We start from the raw sequence: 22,109 nt of genomic DNA, 5'->3' as shown, positions 1-22,109 counted from the left end.
AATCATAATCATATAATACAATGCTCATAAATGATAGGATACAGCACTCAGTGATAGTCATAGGATATTAAAGCAATCAACATAAATCATAACAGGATACTAAATAAAAGCAATCAACATAAATCATGAGATGCAACAAGAAGTCATAAGAATCTAAAGAAATAGGTAATAGAGCCTTGGTGGAGCAGTGGGCTAATGCCTCCTTAAGTAACACCAGCTGCCTGCAATTAGTGCAGGTTCGAGTCCCACCAGGCTCAAGGTTGACTCAGCCTTCCATCCTTCCGAGGTAGGTAAAATGAGGACCCAGATTGTTGGGGGCAATAATGCCGCTTGGGGGGGTGAAAGCCCTAATAAGCAGGCATATACATAGAATGAAGGCTATTGCTAAGCACATTGATTTGTGCTTTAAATTGTAAGCCACCCTGAGTCTTCGGAGAAGGGCGGGATATACGGTAAATGGGATTAAAATAAAAATAAAATAAAAAATAAAATAGGACAGATGAGAAGTATAATAAGTAATACAACCCTACTAGGTGGTTTAGCATCCCAGGGCATAGCTAGTTATTGTGGGAATTAGTGGTTTAGCAGAGTAATGGCATGAGGGGAAAAACTATCCTTGTGTCTGTTTTTTTTTGGCACGCAATGCCCTATAGCGCCATCTGGAGGGAAGAAGTTGCAGTGCAGATTTTGCCACTCGCCCTCAGCTGCTCCTGCAGGTGTCTCTGGGTACAAGAGATGCAGTTTAATATTTTCCCAAGATAAATGACTGCAGCTACCTGATTAGGTGATCCGCAAGTTCTGTGATGAGCTCTTCAGGACAGTCCCTTACGTGCTTTCTTAAAACGTCCTCAATTTCTTCTTGCGAAATAAAAGCGATCTCGAGCTGCTTGCTCCTACCTGTCATAACATGACAAACATTTCTAATGGACTTAAGAGGTCCCCGATAGAAGAAGCTATTAGATTTTTACAGTAAAAGCTAGTGAAAAATAAATTCCTCTTAAGATCAAAGATTGTTCCATAGGGCAGGAGAACATCAGGTACTGAGAGCACTGCTCTAAAAATTGTTTCATATTATAGATGTGCTCGTACCATAAACCTATGGTTTCTTTCTTATAAAGTTATGAATTGATTCCAAAACATAGAGAGGGGCCTTACTTAACCAGACTTGGCTGATCTTGAAAAGCTAAGCATGGCCAAACCTAGTTAGTACTTAAGTCTACAGATAATTTAGAAACTCTAGTTGTAGATTGCACTAGGAAACTGATAAATATCCTGGAAGAAATCATAGCAAACCAGTTCTGAACAGCTGCCAGAAAAACTACATGGATGGGAACGTGAAGACACTAGCAAACAGGTGTGACTCAAAATCTTTAATTATTTAATCCAGGAAAATAGTTTATAAGGCAGCCTTAATAAAATGGATTTCCTACTCCAAACTACTTGCTTAAATGATGAAATGATCCATCACTGCCACTTGCTGTAAATAATGTGCTCTGGCATTGGAGTTGGCCAAAAAATTTGATTATGATGCTTAACAACATACAAAGCATAAATGATTCACCTCTCCTCGAATTATTAAAGCAGCCACTTCATTCAAATGCTTTGCATAGCACCACCAGATGCAATGATCAGATGTAATTCTTTAAGGTAAAAATTAATTAAAGTTTAAAGCAGCTAAAGATTTGTATACTGGGATTTCTTGTTCATGTTCATTTCTTTACTATTTGAGATAAGATCTTTTCAAGGAGTGTCATTTCCACATTGTCCTTAATTTACTTTAAGTCACTTTTCAAAGAATTATCTACAAAAATCATCATCATATTTAACTCTTTAATGAGGGCATGTTCATATACATACACATTTTTGTAGGCACGCATTTTATGATAAATTCAAGCATGCATGTACAAAGAAAAGGAAACACAAAATAGACTTAGAAAGCTACAAGAGGTAGCATACTTACTTGTGCTACTTCCTTGTGACTCGTCATCACTATCAGCATCTTTTCTTGCCTTCTTTTTGGTTTTTTTAGTTTTAATTTCTCTAGCATTTCCACCACCACTATCTCTCACCCTTCCAGTGCCCTCTGGTGGAAAAACAATATAGTTACCGTTGGCCATATGAATGAGACAAGTCATATTCATAGAACACATTCATAGAAAATCAACTATTTTCATAAGCATAACGCAATGGAAGCGATATCCTTGTAAAAACAAACAGGGAAAAAATAGTAGCCCTGAATTTATAAAAGTATGCATGGAATCAGTAAAAATATATATGACATGATGCACAACAGCAAATTTAAGAGCACTAGGAGCATAATAATTCAATATTTATTCCTTTTTTCCTTCTTCATCCATAAAATACATGTAGATCTGGTTGCAAAATGTAACCCCTATGTAAATTAAACAGTTACTAGGAAAAAGAGAGCAACATCTATAGCAAGACCTCCACCATAAATTTGCTTAGGAATGAAAGAAAATACATTTATATCTCCAGGATTGGAATTAAAATAACAGTTTTTCAAAAGAGGGGAAATGATGGTTATTATAGATAATTTAAATAGAACAATGTCCTATAGTATTTTTCATATAAAGTGGGCTCAATTAATCAGCCAAAACATTTTAGCTACAAGCTATATTCGAATACTTTAGACGTACGCTCCACTAAATAGTTTTAAGCAGAAAAATTATACAGCTGCCTTGTTATTGAGGGCTTAAATTGTTTCTATTAAAACATTTTTACAAAGAAATGCCTGAATAAAGAGCATTCTTCAAAAAAATGTTAGGTGTTTGTTCCTCCATAGTTATTGTTATTGGAGAACAAAACTGTCTTTTAGTTGTCTATCCTGTGATAAATATCACTTAACACAAGGAGCATCACACAATTACATATTTGGCTGATTTTCATGCAATCTACACTAATATAATTTTTGTATTTGTCCAAGGAGACTTCTCCTTCCTCCATCTTAAGTTTCCAATGCCAGCAATCCCTATTCCAGAAGATTCACAAATTTTATGAATGAGGGCTGAGAGAGGAATAAAATGCTTTTAAAGGCAGGATGAAAGCTTTAACTCTGAGTAAACATATACCATGCTATTATGTCTTCAGCAGCATAATGGAAGGATTATAAGAGGTCCTTGGTGCTCTCTGAGTTCGTTGTTTTCTTGCAGATGTTTCATTATCCAAATTATTACCTGACCTACCTAAACTAGGTCATCATCCCAAATTCTATCTAAAGCCCAGCCTCCCTATGGCAACAGCAGGAGGGACATCACTGTTCCTCCTGATGGTCAGGTTCAAACAAGAAATTCAAAAGATAACAAGTCAACTATAACAGCCAGGATAGGTTTCAACCACCACAGCAAAGAAAACAAAACACTTGAAAGACTTCTGCCCAGAAAAAAATGGACCTTGTCCATATCTGAAACAAGACCATCCAATTTCCCACCATGTCCAGAACAGAGTATCTAAAACTCAAAATTTCAATTTGAAGCCCAGACCGTCCGAGATGAGCTGATCTTTGTACAAACTATTTTTGCATTACCCATGATTACGTCCCACTTCTTTACCTATTGCTTTCTTCCTTCTTTCATCCCTTTTGTCTTTTTTGCTCAAAAATGTGTTTTCCATGAGAGCAGACTGTTTCAAGTCCTCTTCTGTGATTAAATGAACGGGGTTATTTTTCATTTCCTGAAATAAAGACCGTATCCAATTATGTGTGTTCTATTAGCAATTCCGGTGGGTTGTCGAGATTTTCAGTTATCTTCCCATCAGTTTAGTCTTAGCCTGAGACCCAAAGAGGTTTGGAGCAGTAGATCAATCAGGGAAGGTCCCAATTTATCTCATTTAGATTCTAGACCCAGAACTGAATATAGAATCTGTGATTCAACTGAAGCTAAACCTAGAAAATTATATACCGTAATGTGGAAATTTGGACATCTATTAGATCATAAGTGGGCAATCTGCAGCTGAAATACACCCGCCATAAAAATTGAGAGCTAAGCCACCGGTGCACCCCTTTCCCCATCAGGCAGCAATTCTAGTTAGAAGCATGTGTCTGCAGCCTTGTTGATAAACGGGCAAATAAAAAATGGTCAGGGCAAATCCTTCAGAGAGGCGCCTTGCAGATCATCTGTTTTTGAACAGCTTATCATTTGTTTGCATGTCCATGATCACCCACTTTGCTTTGTGTTGGTTGGATTAAAAAAACAACAACCCTTGCCTATACTGTGTTTCCCTTAAAATAAGACTTGGTCTTTTTTTTCTTTTTTTGCCTCCAAAAGAGCACCAGGTCTTATTTTTGGGTTGTGTATGGGTGTCTTTTCCATGGTCTCACCTCATGGCAGTGGCACTGACAGCCCTGCCCAGCTGGCCCACTTCTGCGGCTGAAGGAAATGCCTCTTCAACTGAGAATGGAGATCCGGATTGTCACACGCCCCCTCCCCCCCCCCCTGGCCTGTATTTTGCCGTCAGAGGCCTTCCGGAAAGGCCTCTGCAGTTGAGAATGGAGATCCGGATTGTCATACGCCCCCTCCTCCTCCCCTCCCCCCGGCCTGTATTTCGCCATCAGAGGCCTTCCGGAAAGGCCTCTGCAGCTGAGAACCGAGCTACGGATTGGATCTGTAACTCGGTTCTCAGTTGCAGAGGCCTTTCCAGAAGGCCTCTGACGGTGAAATGCAAGCCAGGGGGTGCCGCAGAAGAAGTGGGGCAGCGAGGTGAGACAGATGTCAATTCATGGGAGGCCTGGCTGCAACGGGGGTGGGGAGGCAGCTCCACCCCACACCCTCACCCCAAAGCTAGGGCTTATTTTTGAGGTACAGCTTATACGGTATATTTCTGCATACACAGAAATCATTGTTCCCTCTCTGTTATGCTTGGTCTATCTGCAACACTGTCTCGGGTCGATCATGGGAAGAGGCCCAGTGGCAAAGGACTGTATCTTTGCATACCAGTAAAGAGCAATCAGGGAAAGGCCAAAGCTTTATATCAATTAGTTAATAAGCTTCCCAGGGTTATCTGGCTACCTCTAGAAAGACGATAGTGAACTAGATAAGATAGAACTAACACAGAATGACTATTACATTTTGACGACAGACACAAGCTCAAATCATCTCTGCAAAGGTAACCTATGTATCAGATCCAACATCAGTACCATTATCTTGGACACTACATTCTGCATTATGCCAGCTTTGATAGGAAATAAACATTTAATCTAACTATCTTTCACTCTAAATGACTATTTTTCCTGCAGATAAATTTTACGCTTTATACCCCAATGCTTCACAAAATTGCTTATGTATGTCTTCGCTGTAATTTTGCTTAGGCTATCCTCTTAGAAATTATAAATTAGGTAAGCAATCTTCTCTAAGGATTGTTTTGAAATGCTATGTTCAGTAAACCAACCTTTTCAGCTTTCTGATGCATAAGATCAGTAAACAAATCAGCACAGTTGCTGATAAATTTCTCACTGACTACATTAGTGTCACCAAAGACCAAGGCTGAAGGCTGCTTATTGAAGGATCTCATTACTTGCTGAAGCAACATGCCGGCATCTTCTACAGATAATGAACTTGGAAGAAGAGGCTAGGATTATAAAACAAAAACAGTCACATTCAAGCTTATATTTATTGGTTAATGAAACACCTAAAATGTTTAAAAAATCAGGGAGAAAGTAAGCACTTCACAACTTATGCAAAAGATATTTAAATTTCAAAATACTATGATAAAAGCTTCATACTTTTGTCAAAGTATTTTGAAATTTCTTTTTGCTTTTTGGTGCCGTCCTCCTTATTTGATCGTTGTAACATATATATGCAGTCTTTTGTAAATTTGATATAAGATAGTAAACCTGGCACAGAATGTATCAATGTACATCTCAGTTTCACAAAAGAAACTAACCTGATTCAAAACTTTACATCTCCAACAAACACAAACTTGTATTAAAATATAAGTTAATATGTTGTAACTCAAATATTATGTTCCGTAGAATTTGGTTGCAGGAAGTTGATTTCAAGCAATAATTCTATCAGTATGATATATGTCTATTAAGTCTTGCTATGTGGAAGTGAAGAAATTAAAATGCAGCTCCACCGTAATAGCTCCAGACATACAGTAAAATTCAACAGACATCTGTAGCAGTAAAATGATCGGTTTTTTTTACACAAAATCCTGAAATAATCTGGATGAAGTAGTTCAAGCAGGCATTAAAAACACTGTCAAATATAAGTTACTATTGAACGTAAGCAAGGTACATTATTAATTTGGGAATCCTAATCTCATTCAGATCTCTGTGTAACAATGGACTTCAATTTTACCCCTGCATCCATTCAAAGACATTTAATATCAAGTGCTTTCTAAAGGGCTGATGGATCAGAAATCAGATTTCAGCCTTCAAAGTAATCTGAATTTCAAAATAAAGAATACATTCTTCTTCCCAACTGAATCATGGAGCAATACAAGGTATGTCACTAATATTATATAGAAAGCTATATTAAGAAATAAATCTATTCATTCAAATTTTGTAAAAAACCAGCACTTCAGACAGCATTACATTTTGTTGCTCAGGTTAAACATTGATTTGACAGAAGTTATCCTTTGAAATTAAACCCGTAATACTTTTCAAATTACCGTAGGATAAAAGATTGCCGAATGATTTTCAACAGTCTCACACTATTTCAATCTGTCACAATTAGACATACAATATTATATTATAGAACTACACACAAATATAGGTACATCATATCTCATATTATGATTGGAAGTACTCTGTAAGATTTAGTTCAAGATTCTTTCTCAGCCCTTTCCAGATACTTGGGATTGAATGTAGGACTGTCTACAGACTACAGCTTATTTCTCAACAACAAGGCTAATTGAAAATCAGAAAAAGGAAAGAGCATACCATAATATCCACCCACAGACCAGAGCTGATGGCTTCATCCACAGATGCCTCCACCTGATCCAAAATTTCACGGCCAACACAAGATGCTTTCAGAAACAAAATTGGCAAAGACTTGTATCTTTTCTTTACGTAGCTCACAGGATCAGGGATGCCAAGTCTTGACAATGCATCAAATTCTACAAAATTAGATAAGGTCTTTGACAATGACACACAAAATATTTAGCATGGGCGTGGGGGGGGGAGGGATAATATTTACTTCTCAGTGGATTCTAGACCCTTCTTTATAGGCTGATTGTAGAGTTTATTCTGAGCTTGCACAAAAGCCTGTAATTTTATTTATTTCTGCAATTTATATGCTACTAAATTCCAAAAAAGGCCCTGAGCCACTTTTATTAATACAAAAGTTAATAGAAAAATAAATTACCAAACCCTGAAAGCAATATCAGCTTCCTAGCCATTAACACCTCAAGGAAAACAGTACTAAGAGCAAATAATACCTACTGCAAAGAGGGGACCTGGCATACAGGCCACCCCCAAACTTTTCCCAGAACATCCCCGTTGTTGTGATTCAGGGTCAGCCTGTGGGTTCGGCAGTTGGGTCGGACGACTCAGAGGAGGAGGGGGGTGTTGAAGACCTTGCTGAGGGGGTTGAAGATCTTGCTGATGATAGCCCTCAGGCAGGCCCCTCCCACTTGGTCACCATGGAGACCCAGCTGTGTGAGCCTGACAGTGTGGATGAAGATGACCCACAGCTGGCCCTGTTCAAGGACGCCCGACGCAGGAGGCAGTCAAGCAGGAGTAAACAGAGGAAGGCAATGGGGCTTCTCGGAAGAAGAGAAGCCACGCCCTGAACTCTTTATAAAAGGAATGTGTGGGGAGGGCTGGTTTGCTGAAAGCAACCGCTCAGATAGTGTTTCAAAGCTCCTGTATCTTGGTTCGTGTCTTGTTTGTTTTTGTTAGTAATAAATTTGGCAGACGTTTTTCGAGCCTCTTGCCGTTTGTAAAGGGGTTGCCTTTTCTGCAGGGCCGGCAGCAGGCTGGTACAGAACACCCGTCTTAGAAGCTTTCCTTTGCCCAAAGTCTTAGCTCTATTCCAAAGACGAAGGGCAGCTCTATCCATAGAGCCTTCTACAACTCAGAATGCCACCAGCTTTCTCCCCCACAATAAACTGGTTACCAGTTCTCGTAGGTTAAATGAGGAGGTAAATAAGAAAGCAATATATTATTATTTTTTTCTGAACCAGAAACTGCTTTTAGAATCTGTATCCATGGGCTTTGGTAGAGCTATAAAAACATTTCTGCTTTACAGGAGAGAAAGGAACGTACTGTTCCCTTTCTGGAAATGTTAACAATTGGTGATTGTGACTCCTAATTCAGGAATCATAGGCAGGTTTTAGTCCCAAGTATGTGTTTTCTTTCTTTTCCACAACAAATAATTAATGGACAAAGTTCCCTACAGGAGAACATAAAAAAGCAAATGTAAAAACCCCTGTTTAGTGATGCTAACCTTTTAAGAATGCACGTTTCTCCTAGTTATTGCAGTTCTTTTCTTGGTCATACAAATGGACACAAGCGTAATGAGAACTGACAAGTGTACAAAGTATTCATACATATGTGTATAAACAATCTCTAATATATACTTCTCTTAAACAATTATTTTTAAAAGGATTGCTGGAAAGGATTTTGTTACCTAAATAACCATTTTGCTTGAAAAATGAATCCACCCAATTGCTCTGAGTTCTGGCATAAATGTCAGGGATAAACACAGCTTTATCTTGCCTTCCACCAACCACTGTGCCTTTTAGACATCCAGAATTAATAAGTTCTTCAAGCAAAGCTGAGGGGAAAAAATAAAAGAGTCGCAGTATTAGAAAGATTTACAAAGAAATAATAAAAGCAAATTTAGCTGCAGTATTAAAATATGTACCCTTCCATTTCAGAGATAGAGGTGACAGAACATAGTAGTTAAGCATATTTAATGGTCTACAACTGGATTTCTTTTGCAAAATTATATAGCTCAAGACAAGATTCTCTTAATTTGCAGCTTGATTGGAAGCATGAAAGTTTGGGTTATAGATTTCTAAAAGTGATTTTTAATGTATAAAAATTGTTTTTGCTTTACAAATCCCATTTGTCTCTTGTAATGGCTATCAAAAGCAAAACTCAAACTATTAAAAAGTGAAATGGAGAAATACTTCTAGGCATGTACCTGGCCTTAGATTAAAAGACAACGCATTTCTATATATTCTCCCTTATTCTACCTATTCTTACATCATCAGTGGGGCATTTTCTACAGATCCAACTATCAACAACTAATCTTAGTCCATAATTTCTGCATTACGGACCAGTTTGCCACAAAGAGTTGAACCAAGCCCCCTTAGTAGAGTTTGAGAGAGAATGCGAAACATTTTACTTTTCTCTGGATGATTTCATGGTGTTCTGTAAGCCGTCTGTAGATCAGGGACTGGATAGCAAATATATTTGCAAATACAGGCAATCCTCAATTTACAGCAGTTCATTTAGTAACGGTTTGAAGTTACAATGGCACTGAAAAGAGTGACTTATCCTTTTTCACACGGCCATTGCAGCATTCCCCCCCATGGTCACATTTAGATGCTTGGCAACTGACTCATATTTATGACGGTGATCATCTTTTAAGACCTTCCGGACAAGCAAAGTCAACGGGGAAGCCAGATTCACTTAACTACCATCGTACTAGCTTAACAACTGCAATGATTCACTTAACAACTGTGGCAAGAAAGGTTGTAAAATAGGGCAAAGCTACTGAACAAGTCTCCTTGCTTAGCAACAGAAATTTTGAGCTTAATTTTGGCCTGTGATCATAACTCGAAGACTACCTGTATGTAAATGACATTTAGGGTTTCTTAGTTTCATATTTCATGAGCACAGTTTACAATTGGTTTAGCCCATGAAATATGAAACTAAAATGTATTGGACTATGTTTTTTATTTGTGCGCACATTTTTTGGAACATTCTTTTTCTGATATGTGTAGCTTTTACAAGCAGTAACTTGCTGTTTATCCTTACATATATATGTTTGTAAACTTATTTCAATAATATTAACTTCATTTAATGAGTATATTCTGTACTGTACTGTATCACAAAAGACTACAAGCTATGGATTCCGACATATTGTACACATGCCTTTTTTTCTTTATAAATTTACAGACCATTTATATAAAAAACATAGTCCAACACATTTCGATAAAAACTAGAATGCAAATAGTTTCTCACTCAATCCTTTTATTGTGTCTCCTATCTAAATTTTTATAGATCCCAATGGATTTATTACATTGCTTTTTCTACATTATTTTTAATACCATTTCCACATAAATGTCTATGCAGCAAGATTGTGCTGATACCCAAGGGGAAATCTGAATCCAGGGTATTCAAGACAATTTGAGAAAAAAAAATTCATCAGGGACTCTTGGCAGCTCCAGTCCAACGTATCCTGATTCACAAACTACGAATATCTCCCTGGAATCCCAAAGTAGCTAAAGTAGTGATGTCAAAATTGTATTTTTAAAAAAGCAATGTATACCTATATATGGTACTTGTTTTCTTTAAATACTTTAAAGACTATTGGGAATTTATGGAATTTAGATCCATCCATCCTTCAAGAAAAATTACCACTGTGATCACACCACCATTAACTGCCCCAGCTGCATCTTTCTGGATGGACATAAAACTAATAAAGCACCAAGTCTCTCTGAGAATGCTGTGGAAATATAGTATCTAGACAAACAGGTGCTGTTTCCAAAAAACAAAGGAAAGATACTAAGGTACAGTTCAGATGCCTATATTATTCCTGCAGTAGTCAATATTAAGAATGCGACCTCTTGGGAAACACCAGGGTTCAAATCTTTTGTAAGGGTAGCCTTGGGAAAGCAATTTGCTCCCCCTATTCTTTTTAAAGGAACACGTCTGCTTTAGAGATTTGGAGCTAAAAGCCATCACAGTAATAGGACTGAAGCAGGTTTTAGGCAGTGGCTAAGTCTGTCCTGGGTTTCTCTAGAAGCATTCTTGAGAGCTGTCTGAGAAGAGATAGAGAGAGGCCTGAGATTATGACGGTGGTCAAGCTTCAATTCCTTTCTCAGTTAAGGAGGAGAATATTGGAACACATACTGAAAGGAATGGTTTTCTTTAACGTTTCAGGTAAATTCTGTTAGCAAGAATGGAGCACCGCTCTTTTTCTAAAACACTCTCTGAAATGGAAGTAAGTTGCAACAGGTTTATCCCCAAGTTGATATATACACATCTGATCAAGACTACAAAGTTCTGCATAGTCCTAATAAGGAGTTGAATAGTAATTCCAAATATAACATTCCAAATAAATTTATTTAAATAGTATTATGACTTAATTTTATATGCTGAAAATATAATCAGCGAAACAGTGTTCCAATTCATATTATTCATCAGTTAAAGCATGACCAGCTAGAATTCAGCCATGATAACCAGGTTGGTCTAGGTCAGGTATGTCGAACTGCTGGCCCATGGGCCGGATGCGTCATGCCGAAACTGTGCCCACCCCATTGCTGGCAATGGGGAAAAAGTTGTGATATGTCGTGCGACGTCACGTGACATCGCGAGTTTGACATGCCTGGTCTAGTTGTTAAGGCACCAGGTTAGAAAGCAAAGAAATTGTGACTTCATATCCCATTTTAGCCATGAAAGTCAGCTGGGTGACTTTGGGCCAGTTACTCCCTTTCAGCTCAACTCCCCTCACAGAGTGGTTGTTGTGAGGAAAATAGGAGGAGCAAGGTATATTGTATATATTTGCTGCCTTGTGTTGTTTGTCAAAATAAAGGTGGGATACAAATCAGCAAATTAATAAAAAAATATAGGCAACAACCAAATCTTAAAAAAATAAGCATAGAGAATATCAGCCAGATTTTTTAAAAGCAAACAGTTGCAGATCTCTCTCACTATTGTAATGCTTAAGCTCCAAGAACCACTAAGATTGGGGTGAAGTGAAAAGTTACGATGTGTTTTCTTGTGTTTTTGATCCCCTGGCTCAGAAAGCTCTGGACTTCGGGAAGCAGTTATTTTCATCAGACCTCAGCTTGTTGACATAATATTCCTAGAAACTTTCATTATAACATCTATTATTTTAGTAAAAAAAATAGCTTTCATAGCAACATGTTTTCTAACAGAGTCATTTTGTGTTTAGACAATAACGTCCTTCCGGGAATAGCACTCCAGTTCTAAGAACACCAACCTCTTGAGTGGGCTCCAAAGCAAATTATGATTACATTTTATGGACTTCAATGAATCTATTTTAAGTGGGTATGCATCTGAATACAGTTCACTGCATTCAAGGAAACAACCATTGTACAGTCCTGGTCGCATATAGCTATTCTAGTTTTCTGTCAAGGACAGGTGACAAAGTGGTTGAATGGCCAGAACAAAATGCTTTGTACCCCTTTGGGGATAATAGAAGTAACACGTGAATAAGGCCAAAATAGTTGAACGATGACAAACAAACAAACAAAACAAAAGCCCAAGGCCTCTTCCTAGAGCAGTGGTAGGCAACCTCGGCTCTTTTATGACTCGTGAATTTCAACTCCCAGAATTCCTGAGCCAACATGGCTGGTGCAGGAATTCTGGGAGTTGAAGTCTGTGAGTCATAAAAGAGCCAAGGTTGCCTACCCCTGTCCTAGAGTAAGGGAAAAAACAAAACAAACACATACTCTTCCCAATCTCTGCACTGTAGAGCAGACAATTACAGGTAGTTGACTTACAACCACAACTGAGCCCAAAATTTCTGTTGTTAAGTGAGACATTTGTTAAGTTTTGCCCCAATTTATGACATTTCTTGCCACAGCTAAGTGAATCACTGCAGGTGGTAAGTTGTAACCTGGTTGTTAAGTGAATCTGGTTTCCCCATTGACTTTGCTTGTCAGAAGGTTGCAAAAGGTGATCACATGACCTTGAGACACAGCACCGGTCATAAGTATGAACCAGTTGCCAAGCATCTGAATTTTGATCACATGATCATTGGGCTGCTAAAAGGTCATGTGAAAAAGGGTCATAAGTCAATTTTTTCAGTGCCTTTATAACTTTTAATGATTACTAAATGAACTGTTATAACTACTTGTACACCTCATTTACTTCCCACCTTCAGTGACAGTTATAGCCTTCCTCTTCTCTGAAGCCTTTTTAGGTGAATGAATGATTTTAGTTGGTTTTTAAACTTATTCTTTTATTGTTATTGTTGACTAGCAGTTGCTTTGTTTTAATTGTAAGCACATAGGATATAAACCAAAATAATAAGAAACATTAATATGCTGTCTTATACCGAAAAGGGTCAGATTCACTGGTCTTTCTAGCTTATGATTACCTAAATGTCAGGTAGTGGATCTCCAGTGTTTCAGGCACCAATCTTTTCTAGATCTGCCTAGAAATGCCAGAGACTGAACTATAGAATACAAACTACTTTTTGTACACTATCAGCTATCATGATGGTGCTGACATGTATCATACAAGCCATTTTTCCATAACAACCTCTCTGCTATAGTCATTTGGAAACCTGGAATAACTAGGTAGAATAACCGGTAGATCAGACCCAATTCTATTGGTTTTTTTCAATCAACAGATAGCTGAGAAAAACAAACCTGACACTATACTAAGAAAAATGCACGGGAAGCATTGATTTCAACAGGACTGCAAATTTAAATGTGGAGAAATTAAATGAAGGCAACCAGCAAGAACAACAAGATTGTTTATAGCAACCAATTTATTTCTTTAATATGCCACTTAGTCTTCTGATTCTAAGTGGCTTACAACATATGAGATAAAACATTAATAAAATAACAAACATTTGTAAATAAATGCATATCAAATTAGCTCAAATTCTCTCCTGAAGACAACTGTTTTATCTTCCAATACTGCTAGTTTAGTAGAGGCACATTTAACTTTGGGATAAGCTATTACGGAGGAAAGGGGCCACCTCTGAGAAAGTCAATCTGAGGGTCCCACATCTTCTTATTTCAGGCTGGAACATTTCTTTATTAGATTGTGTGAGTCAAACAAATTCTATATGATAACAGTCAAGGTAACAAGGGCCCAAGCGTATTGGCAACTAAATTGGGTCCAGAAGTGAACTGGCAGCCAGTTAAACAGATATTAGCCTGCCAAACTGACTAATGCATGTCAACATGTAAGCTATTGCCTTCTGTAGCAGTTGCAGCCTCTTAATCATTTTCAAGGTAAAGGTAAAGGTAAAGGCTCCCCCGCACATGCGTGCTAGTCGTTTCCGACTCTAGGGGCCGGTGCTCATCTCCGTTTCATAGCCGAAGAGCCAGCGCTTGTCCGAGGACGTCTCCGTGGCCATGTGGCCAGCATGACTAGCACGGAACGCTGTTACCTTCCCACCGTAGTGGTCCCTATTTTTCTACTTGCATTTTTACGTGCTTTCGAACTGCTAGGTGGGCAGAAGCTGGGACGAGTAACAGGCGCTCACTCTGCTACGCGGCACTCGGGATTCGACCCGCCAAACTGCCGACCTTCCGATTGACAAGTTCAGCGTCCTAACCCACTGAGCCACCGCGTCCCTACAATCATTTTCAAAGGTAGCCCCAAATAAAGTAATTTGAAGTAGAGTAACAAAGTTTGAGCTACCATTTTCCAAAAAGGGCAAAACTAAGAAATGAGCTGAAGCTAGTCAAAGGCTCACTTGACTATAGCTTCCATCTCCTGATTCAGCATGAAAACCTGAGAATGCACATCACCTCCTTTAGCAATGCTATCCAATCAAAAGTTAAGGGATGAACTATTTCATGACACAAGGAAGTTTCTGAACTAACAGAAATGATGTCTCGTTGTCTGTTTTGCCCCATCTAGCCTGTCACAGCTTCTAGCCACTGAGGTCAGTGCCTCTATACATCTCCCATTCAGCCTGGGATTGACATCTAAAATTTGGTACCATGAATGTATTGATGATACCTGATTCCAAATGAATGAACAGTTTGTCCAGTAGGTTCATGTAGATTTTTAATAAAATGGGTCAGAAGGTCAAGCATTCCACACTGAAGTGACCAACAGGTCCTCCCCCAACAATACCAACTGAACACTGCTCACTGAAGAAAGAGGAGTACCAATGAAAAACCACATCTCCGATTCCCAAGCTTTGCAGATGACTCAAAAAGTTAGTTTGGTTGATTACAAAGATGCAGCAAGAAAATAGGTAAACAGCTTGTTATCGCTTTGAAATGCTACTTTTATTAAATGAAAAACAAATAAAGCATCTGAACAAAACTCACAGTAAAGCAGATGTTCCTGAAACCCATGCCGAGTGATTAGGTTAATTATTGGTGTAGGTCTAAGAAAGAAGTGACATAAACATCATGTCAAACACCATGTCACCATGTCCTAAATAATCAGATATGATCTACAGTACAGATGAACTATTTTCTAGTGTTTGCTGCACTCAACAACCAATACTGTTTTTCTGTTTGTTAGCACTGTATGAAAATGTGTGGACATTTGGGGAGGAGGCATATGCTTACTCCTAAATAACTATTTGGAAAATGCAGCGATCATCAATTAACACCCTTCCCTTTGTTTTTATTTTTAATGGCCTTATTTGGCAAATAAAATAATGAATATGGAAAGCATTCTCATCTTAGTTTTAAGGGCCTTTATAAACTAGATTTTATGCCACAGAATTTAACTCCAAATTAAACATTTATTTACCACTTGAATTATTTTATGTAACAACTCACAGTGCAAGTTTGCTGGTTAAGGATGTTCTTCAATGTAACAATTCTGAGTATTAAAGATCCAGAGTGAGTGGATCTGCAACTCAATTAAATCCATTTTTAGATATTTTTCAACATATTGCTATTTTACACTTTTCTTTTTGGGTTCTTGTGCAAGGTCACCATTCCACCTATCGCTACTTACTTAGAATTATAGTAAATTCACTCAAAATGTTGCTACTTACATTATCAATTGCATAAGTCAGTGACCCAGTTTTAAACCCCAAATGAACTGTCAGGATACTCATGGGGAGGTGGGGACTTTGGAAGCTACTGGGCACTGGACCATGAATGTCTTGAAGGAATTTTGTGAATCACCAGTAGTCATGTTTCAAAAATCAATGGAATAAGAGCAAATTGGAATAGAGTTAAAAGGTAGATAAGGGCAAGAAGCTGTGATATATGAATGTATTCTTTTTCTGCTCTTTTTTCCTTAGTTTTGAATGTATTAGAGAAAATATTTTCAGAAGCTAAACCAGGTTTTTTAAAAAATCAAATACATGTTCTATGGTTTTAAAATGAGGTATAAAAGAAAACATACAGTATAACCTTTTCATGCAACTTTTCATTCCATGATAGATACTGTGCTACCATGGTATTCATGGCTAATTGATTCCAGGAGATACGAGTATATAAAAAAAATGACTAGCAAATAAATTTTTCCCATAAGGAATAATGTGGTGAGTCACATGGCAGCCTACATCAACAAGTTCCATCTTTTATGTTGAACACAAAAAATCCCCGATGAGGTATATAAGTCTAAGTGCTCTTGCTAATTTAAAACCTGAATGCCTGGATGCTAAGCAAAAAACAAACAACCCGCATTAAAGCTTTCGGCATTTCACAAACCGAAACTTCATAACTATCTGTGAAGAACAGGCGGCTAAATTATTTTACTTGTGCCTTCAAAATACACATTTCACCAAAAACATTTATAAACATATTAAATTACTCATAGCATCTTTGCATTTCCTTTGACTTACCGGGTAATAGCCCGGAAGAGGCCACGAATACGGGCCCGATGTCTTGTGACAAATGTATTAGTGAAAATTACCCCACGATTATCCTGATCAAATTGGCCATGAATAATTTTTCCCAAGCGAACAGAAAATGCCTAAAATAAAAATATAACAATTAAGAGAAGAATCACATTACATGGTATTATGTTAAGAGAAATTCTTGTGCATGAAAATTCTAAGTTCCACACATGAGTAATATCTAACTTGCACGTTATTTTACTTGTACATTAATTTCAGAAAATGATTCTTTTACTTCTGGCTGCACAATATTTTGTCCATATTAGAGATTAATTGACCTTGCTAATATGTAATTTGAATGTTAAAGAATGGATCACTATCACTCACTGTCTGTTTTATTTCTTGTCAATTCGCCCTTGCTTCTTTCCATTTACTTCTCTTATATGCCAATACACAATACTTCATATGCCACGACACATCGACAGACAGGACGATAATTTTTGACTGGCTTGGTTAATGAAGGCTTTTGTATAATGCTTATTAAGTTAGGAAAAATGCAACCATGGTATCCTTCTAGATACATTCAGAGGATTGAGAGTGGTCAGTACAGTGTTATGCTGGTACACCTCCTTTCTCTGGGGTCGATTTCAAATGGCGTTGAGGGAGGAGAGATCCCATCCCTGGCCCCTACTGTGCAGGGGCCACAGTGATTGGTGGTCTCCCTCTCCTGTTTAACATTTAAATGAGAGTGCTAGGTGAGCTCATTCATTGCTATGGGTGAAGTATCATCAGTATGCTGACGAAATCCAATAAATATATTGTTGTTCCTGGTCTCAGTGGGTTAGGACGCTGAGCTTGTCGATCAGAAGGTTGGCAGTTTGGCGGGCCGAATCCCGAGTGCAGCGTAACAGTGAGCGCCTGTTACTCGTCCCAGCTTCTGCCAACCTAGCAGTTCTAAAGCAGGTAAAAATGCAAGTAAAAAAATAGGGAACACTACGGTGGCAAGGTAACAGCGTACTGTGCGCCTTTGGCGTCTAGTCATGCCGGCCACATGACCACGGAGACGTCCTCGGACAAGCGCTGGCTCTTCGGCTTTGAAATGGATATGAGCACCGGCCCCTAGAGTTGGAAAATGACTAGCACGCATGTGCGGGGGAACCTTTACCTTTATGGACATCCTACCCTGGTGTCTGGAAGCTGTGAGGGTCTGGATGTGGAACAACAAACTTCGGCTGAACTCTGGCAAGATTAAGTGGCATTGGATTTTGGGGGCCCTGATTCTAGGACTACACCATCTCTGGTGCTGGATGGGACTGCAGTGCCCCAAACAGACCCAGTGTGCAGTCTGGGAGTCTTCCTGGATTCTTGAGTTAGGGAAGTCATGGCAAGGAGGGCTTCTGCCCAACTTCACAGTATGCATTAATTGTACTTGTTCCTGGATCAATGGGCCCTATTCACAGTCACTCATGACCTGGTCACCTCCTGCTTTGATTATTGTGATGCACTTGACATGGGGCTGCCCATAACGAGTATCTAGGAACTTCAGCTGGTGCACAATGCAGTTGTTGTGATTCCTCGCCAGCCAGTGGATCCAGCAACTGAGTCTGAGGACTCAGATGAGCAGGAGGGGCCTGGAGTGACATTGGCGTCAGAGGAAGGCTCTGAGGAGCACCAAAACCCACAATCAGATGAGGAGGCTGGCCTGTCTACTCACACTCGGGCAGAGACAAAGCTGTTTGGGGAACCTGAGTTGGGCGACGAAGAGGAACAGCTGGGGCCAATCCTGGATGCGCAGAGAAGAGAGACGAGCAAGACAGAGAGCGAGGCAGTGGGGCGGCTCCAAAGGCAAAGGAGAAGGCATTAGGAAGCCACGCCCTGGCTGGATTATAAAGGGGGAAGGTGTGGGAGGTGCTGGTTGCCAAAGGCAACCGTTCCTGCTGAGGATTGTGTTTTTGTGGATTGTGTTGCTTGCCTTGGAAGCCTGGGACATTGAGTCAGGTGTGTAAAAATAAAAGGGGTTTGTTTTTTCTTGTGGGTCCTGCCTGGTTCCATGAAGAGGGGATTCTTCTTGTGAGTAAAGCAGTTGAGCAAGTACTCATGTAGGCTGGGAGAGAACAGCAGTGTCACAAGCAGTTACTGTAGGAGTGTCTCTGGCAGAGTGCTGCTGCATGAGCTGCACCGCACCAGTTTGTTTCCAGGCCCTAGATAGCATAGCCATAGGACTAGGTTAACTGAGGGACTGCCTTTCCCCAATTTCATTTATCCGCCCCACCAGATCTAACACAATGGGCATAGCTGACTCAGGAATTCTGGGAGTTGAAGTCCATGAGTCATAAAAGAGCCGAGGTTGCCTATCCCTGGTCTAGGGAGTTACATTTGGTGGGCCCTAAGCAGAGGGCCTTTTCTGCTGTGGCCCCCACCTTGTCAAATCTCCTCCTCTTCTAAGCTTTCAAAGGTCCCTTAAGACCTGGTTATGCCAGGGGAGACTGAAGACACCAGGGGCAGGTGAACTAGTAAGGTGGCTCCATTACTATTAACATCCCTTTATCTATTATTCTTTTGTTTTTATTGTTTTTATTATTCTGTTTTATGGGGTTTTAAAAAAATGTTTTTAATATTTGTTAATAATGGTTTTAGATTTTAGATTTTATGGTTTTAGTTTTGTTGCATGGCACCCAGAGCCACCCGTTTGTGAGATGGGCTGCTATATTAAATTAGATAAATTAATAAATCTACTGTTGCCTACGTCCCACCACTAGGTGATACAAAATAAGGAGCACATTAACACAATCTCATGATATAAATTACTTTTGTTTTATAGAGAATTTCATCAAAACAATCATATAATGGGTTCTTAATTTCAGTTCATAATTTAAAGCTACCTATTTCCTGGTTATTAGGCAAGTAATTGCCAAGGAATTGGCTGCAACGCAGTAGTTAGCAATATGGCAGAAAGAAGCTACCAAAGTGAAATAGTTTCAGTAAAAAAAGTAATTTTCAGATGAATTACCTGCTTCAAGAAGTCTCCTGGAAGATCATACGCCTTGCACAAGTCAGATATTTTCACTTGGCCACATTCCTGCAACTTGTCATTTATTTCTTCTGCTATGTGATCTAAATAATTTCTAATATGACATGAAGAATCAGTATTAGTGTTACACTTCAAATGTGCTTATATACATCATATCGATATTTGGTTTAGGAGCAATACTTGATGATAAAACAGAAAAGATATAGCTGTATGGTGCCTGACTATTAAACTTTTAAGGAACAATCATTTTATTCAAATAAAAGCTATTGTTAAGTCCACATTTTTAGGTATTTAATGAAGCAACAATTTTGTTATTTATGGAACATTATGCGGTCATATCTCTGTATCTTTGGCTTGAGGAATGTTAGTTTGTGTCTGTCCCTAATAGAGGCTATTGTTTTTTAATGTTGTTTTTGTTTACTGTTTTCAATGCATTGTCTTTTTTTTGTAAGCAGTTCACAGCCAGTGTATAATAGAATACAACTGCAAAATGGAAAGTGAGATATACAAATAACTAATTCTTTGTTTTTGTTGTTCTATGAACTTCCATGTAGTGTATAAAATTTGGTATTTCTTTCTGCTAAAATCCCAAGCTCCAAGTACTATAATGTAACTTAAAAGTAAGGGAACTTTTGTATGTACCGTAGTAAGATTTTTATTTCTTTCTGTATCTTTTAGTAGTCTCCAAAGACAGACTATTTTTGTTTCTGCTAGATATTGGACATACGGTAAATGCCTCTGTTTTCATTGTGCTTTCTCTTTTTAGCTCTTCCCTTCCTAGTCTTATTTGGTGATCTTATTTGAGTGAGATGGGTGGTCTCTAAATTTGATATATAAAATAAATAAATAACATAAATCCAGAATACTTTCCTTTACTTTGGATTTTTTTTTACCAACTAGACTGTGGCACTATGAATTTCAAGATGAAACATTTGTCTCCAGTTTAACAAGAAAAATATAATATACTGCAGTTTACAATAAAGTCTAGGATAGCATTTTGATTGGGTTTGAAACCTGGAAGGTTATGCAAATGCAGATAAATCTATTCCTGACAATTATGTCTCAATCATAATTAGATTGCATTTAATTATCTTAAAGAACTCACTCATCTATAAGTTGTCCCAATACCAATTGAACTGTTCGATCTGATTTGACAATGTTGTTAGCTCGGTTCTCAATATGGAGCAGATCAACATTTATTACCTGGCAGAGCAAAGAAGGGAGGAATAAGTTAGTAATTAGTATTTTATTACTGTCACTGACCCAAATTCAATAAATAGCAGCTGAAACAGAACAAATGCAATAGTTTATAGCAATCAAAATGTATCTGGTTTTACAAACAGTATAGCAAAATAAATCTAATTTATTACTTCCTGTTAAAACAATCTGACAATTTGCTACATAATTATTTAGCAGCTATTTCAATACCCAAAATTTTAACTAAAATAAGGACCTAGAAAAGATTAAAACAAGTTAAAACACAAAATAGCATCAATAAAAATGTTATAAAATAATTCCATTTACTTGAAGTTTGAGAAGAAAAAAGGTTAATGGAAATGAAATTTATTTCTGCATGCATCGGTGAACATTCATTTTTATTTATACACTTAACATTCAATGATGGATGCATAATAAATGGAAAGCTTACAACAGCTTTAGGAGAAATTAAAAAATATGATAGAATATTTCATTATGAATAAAGTATTTAACTACAAAATTACAAGGATATAAACACAATAAACTAAACAGGTGATATATACAGTTATTATAAACACTACAGACAGCAAATAGTTTATACCTCCTTTAAAAATTATGACAGGAGGAGTAAAAACACCTATAAGCTTCAAACTGACTTAAATAAAGGAAAAATAAACAATGTTTATAATGAAGTCGAGTTACCTGTTGCAAATCCACAATGTTCACCCGACCTGTAGTAAGATCAAAAATGAATGTTGTGAAATATTTATATTTGTTCATTATGATTTTCATTTTGACTTCAAATCTCCAAAGTAACTTGGGACAACTTTAAGCATGAATGTTGTATATGACTGCTGCCTATAATATTTTCTCCAGCATGGTTGCTGCCATCTGTATGCGATTTTCATCTAAATATATTCTCACGCACTAAGGGAAACATATCATTTATGATGCAGAAGACATTTACAACTTTAAATGCAAAGACTGTATCAGCACCACTAAGAATAGTAAAGAGGGAGAAAAAGCAAGCTGAGAACAAATAAGCCTTACACTGATATGACATGCTATTTCAGTGAAGGGGTACATTCAATGATTTTATATATATATATATATATATATATATATATATATATATATATATATATATATATATATATATATATATATATATATATATATATATATATATATATATATATATATATATATATATATATATATATATA

At 37.8% G+C, this 22,109-nt stretch overlaps 1 protein-coding gene across 1 annotated transcript in view; it reads right to left on the bottom strand.

The window, feature by feature from the left end:
* The window catches only part of UFL1 (UFM1 specific ligase 1), a 50,026-nt gene that overhangs the window by 15,620 nt on the left and 12,297 nt on the right, over positions 1–22,109 (bottom strand). The window contains exons 3-13 of the mRNA XM_081313493.1: positions 21,586–21,614; positions 20,792–20,889; positions 19,666–19,780; positions 16,662–16,792; positions 15,181–15,239; positions 8,589–8,735; positions 6,899–7,074; positions 5,404–5,583; positions 3,570–3,690; positions 1,961–2,083; positions 777–897 (exon numbers count right to left, since the gene is read on the bottom strand). Coding sequence (XP_081169619.1) covers positions 777–897; positions 1,961–2,083; positions 3,570–3,690; positions 5,404–5,583; positions 6,899–7,074; positions 8,589–8,735; positions 15,181–15,239; positions 16,662–16,792; positions 19,666–19,780; positions 20,792–20,889; positions 21,586–21,614 — 1,300 coding nt within the window. The remainder of the gene's footprint in view (positions 1–776; positions 898–1,960; positions 2,084–3,569; positions 3,691–5,403; positions 5,584–6,898; positions 7,075–8,588; positions 8,736–15,180; positions 15,240–16,661; positions 16,793–19,665; positions 19,781–20,791; positions 20,890–21,585; positions 21,615–22,109) is intronic.

This window comes from Vipera berus (assembly GCF_964194415.1).
Source record: "Vipera berus genome assembly, chromosome: 1".
In the NCBI taxonomy this organism is placed as follows: domain Eukaryota; kingdom Metazoa; phylum Chordata; class Lepidosauria; order Squamata; family Viperidae; genus Vipera; species Vipera berus.
The sequence above is the reverse complement of the archived record's forward strand: the minus strand, read 5'-3'. Positions and strand labels throughout refer to the sequence as shown.